The sequence below is a fragment of the Poecilia formosa genome, unplaced genomic scaffold (genome assembly GCF_000485575.1).
Source record: "Poecilia formosa unplaced genomic scaffold, Poecilia_formosa-5.1.2 Scaffold1789, whole genome shotgun sequence".
NCBI classification, from domain to species: domain Eukaryota; kingdom Metazoa; phylum Chordata; class Actinopteri; order Cyprinodontiformes; family Poeciliidae; genus Poecilia; species Poecilia formosa.
In genome coordinates, this window is record NW_006801728.1 from 1 (window position 1) to 1,843 (window position 1,843).

Below are 1,843 nucleotides of genomic sequence, written 5' to 3' on the forward strand. Positions count from 1 at the left end.
TGCAGCCCTGCCCTTCAGGCCCAGGGCCGTAACAATAATAATACCCATCCATAATAAAGGGCAGTAAATCTTTTTGGGCTGTGGGAGGAAGCCGGAGCGCCCGGAGAGAACCCACATATGGACCTGGAGAAGCAGAAAACCCCATGCAGACAGAACCAGGCTGGGATTCAACCCAGGACTTCCTGCCAGGCAGCAGTGGTACCAACTGATCCACTGTGCAGCCCTGATGTTTTATTCACAAAATGAATGTTTTATTCACACCAAAGGAGAATTTAAAGACTAATCAACCCAACAATGATGACTTTAGATTGTAGCAGGAAGCCGGAGCGCCCGGAGAGAACCCACATATGGACCTGGAGAAGCAGAAAACCCCATGCAGACAGAACCAGGCTGGGATTCAACCCAGGACTTACTGCAAGGCAGCAGTGGTACCAACTGATCCACTGTGCAGCCCTGATGTTTTATTCACAAAATGAATGTTTTATTCACACCAAAGGAGAATTTAAAGACTAATCAACCCAACAATGATGACTTTAGATTGTAGCAGGAAGCCGGAGCGCCCGGAGAGAAACCTGCAAACAAGATATTAACTTTTTATAGTTGATTCACAAAATTCAGTGTTTCCTCCTCCTCTCCAAAACCAGCTTGGTTGTTTTCAAGAGGAGTGGCAGGAGAAATCGTTAGCTAGGATTTTCTGCAGAGAGGAGTTTCTCTTCATGTGTTTGATTCTCATGATGAATCTCCCTGTTGTACAAGTCATCTTCAGAACAGGTTCAGAACGCTTTAAGAACGATTTCTGAGACTGTTGGGAAACTTGTTGACTGTTGTCCTCCGTCGTTGTCATGAGGCTCCCGTCTTTATGGCAGCTGTAATTGCAAAATAATCTTTTAGTCATAGAAAACTTGACCATCTGGATAAGTATTTATGTAGAGAACACAGTAAAAACTGGTCCCAAAGTTTCTCCTCCTCTTCCAATGGTGAACCACCCGATCCGGGATGGTTCAACCTCTGTGAAATGGTCAAAACCTGGTCACAAAGTCTTTCCTCGGAAGAAGAGGTTGAACCACCCCGTGCGGGATGGTTCAACCTCTGTGAACCGTTCAAAACCTGGTGCCAAAGTCTTTCTTCAGATGCAGATGTTGAATCACCCCGTCCCTGGTGGTTCTTACTTTATGAACCGTTCAAAACCTCGTCCCAAAGTCTGTCTTCTTCCTTCGACGGTGAACCACCCCGTCCGGGGTGGTCCTTGCTTTGTGAACTGTTCAAAACCGGGTCCCAAAGTCTTTCCTCAGATGCAGATGTTGAACCACCCCGTCCGGGATGGTTATTGATTTTTGAACCGTTCATAACCTCGTCCCAAAGTCTGTCTTCATCCTTCGACGGTGAACCACCCCATCCGGGGTGATTCTTGCTTCATGAAATGTTCAAAAACTGGTCCCAAAGTCTTTCCTCAGAAGCAGAGGTTGAACCACCCCGTCCGGGGTAGTTCTTTGTTTGTGAACCATTCAAAACCTGGGCACAAAGTCTGTCTTCTTCCTCCAACGGTGAACCACCCCGTCCGGGGTGGTCCTTGCTTTGTGAACCTTTCAAAACCTGGTCCCAAAGTCTTTCCTCAGATGCAGATGTTGAACCACCCCGTCCCTGGTGGTTCTGGCTTTGTGAACCGTTCAAAACCTGGTCCCAAAGTCTTTCCTCAGATGCAGATGTTGAACCACCCCGTCCCTGGTGGTTCTGGCTTTGTGAACCGTTCAAAACCTGGTCCCAAACTCTTTCCTCAGATGCAGATGTTGAACCACCCCGTCCCTGGTGGTTCTGGCTTTGTGAACCGTTCAAAACCTGGTGC

The 1,843-nt window shown here is 47.6% G+C and overlaps 1 protein-coding gene across 1 annotated transcript in view; it reads right to left on the reverse strand.

The window, feature by feature from the left end:
* Positions 1-586: 586 nt before the first annotated feature.
* Positions 587-1,843, reverse strand: part of LOC107835348 (uncharacterized) — a gene marked incomplete at its 5' end in the record, with an annotated part of 3,282 nt that continues 2,025 nt past the window's right edge. The window contains one exon of the mRNA XM_016667684.1: positions 587-1,836. Coding sequence (XP_016523170.1) covers positions 1,414-1,836 — 423 coding nt within the window. The remainder of the gene's footprint in view (positions 1,837-1,843) is intronic.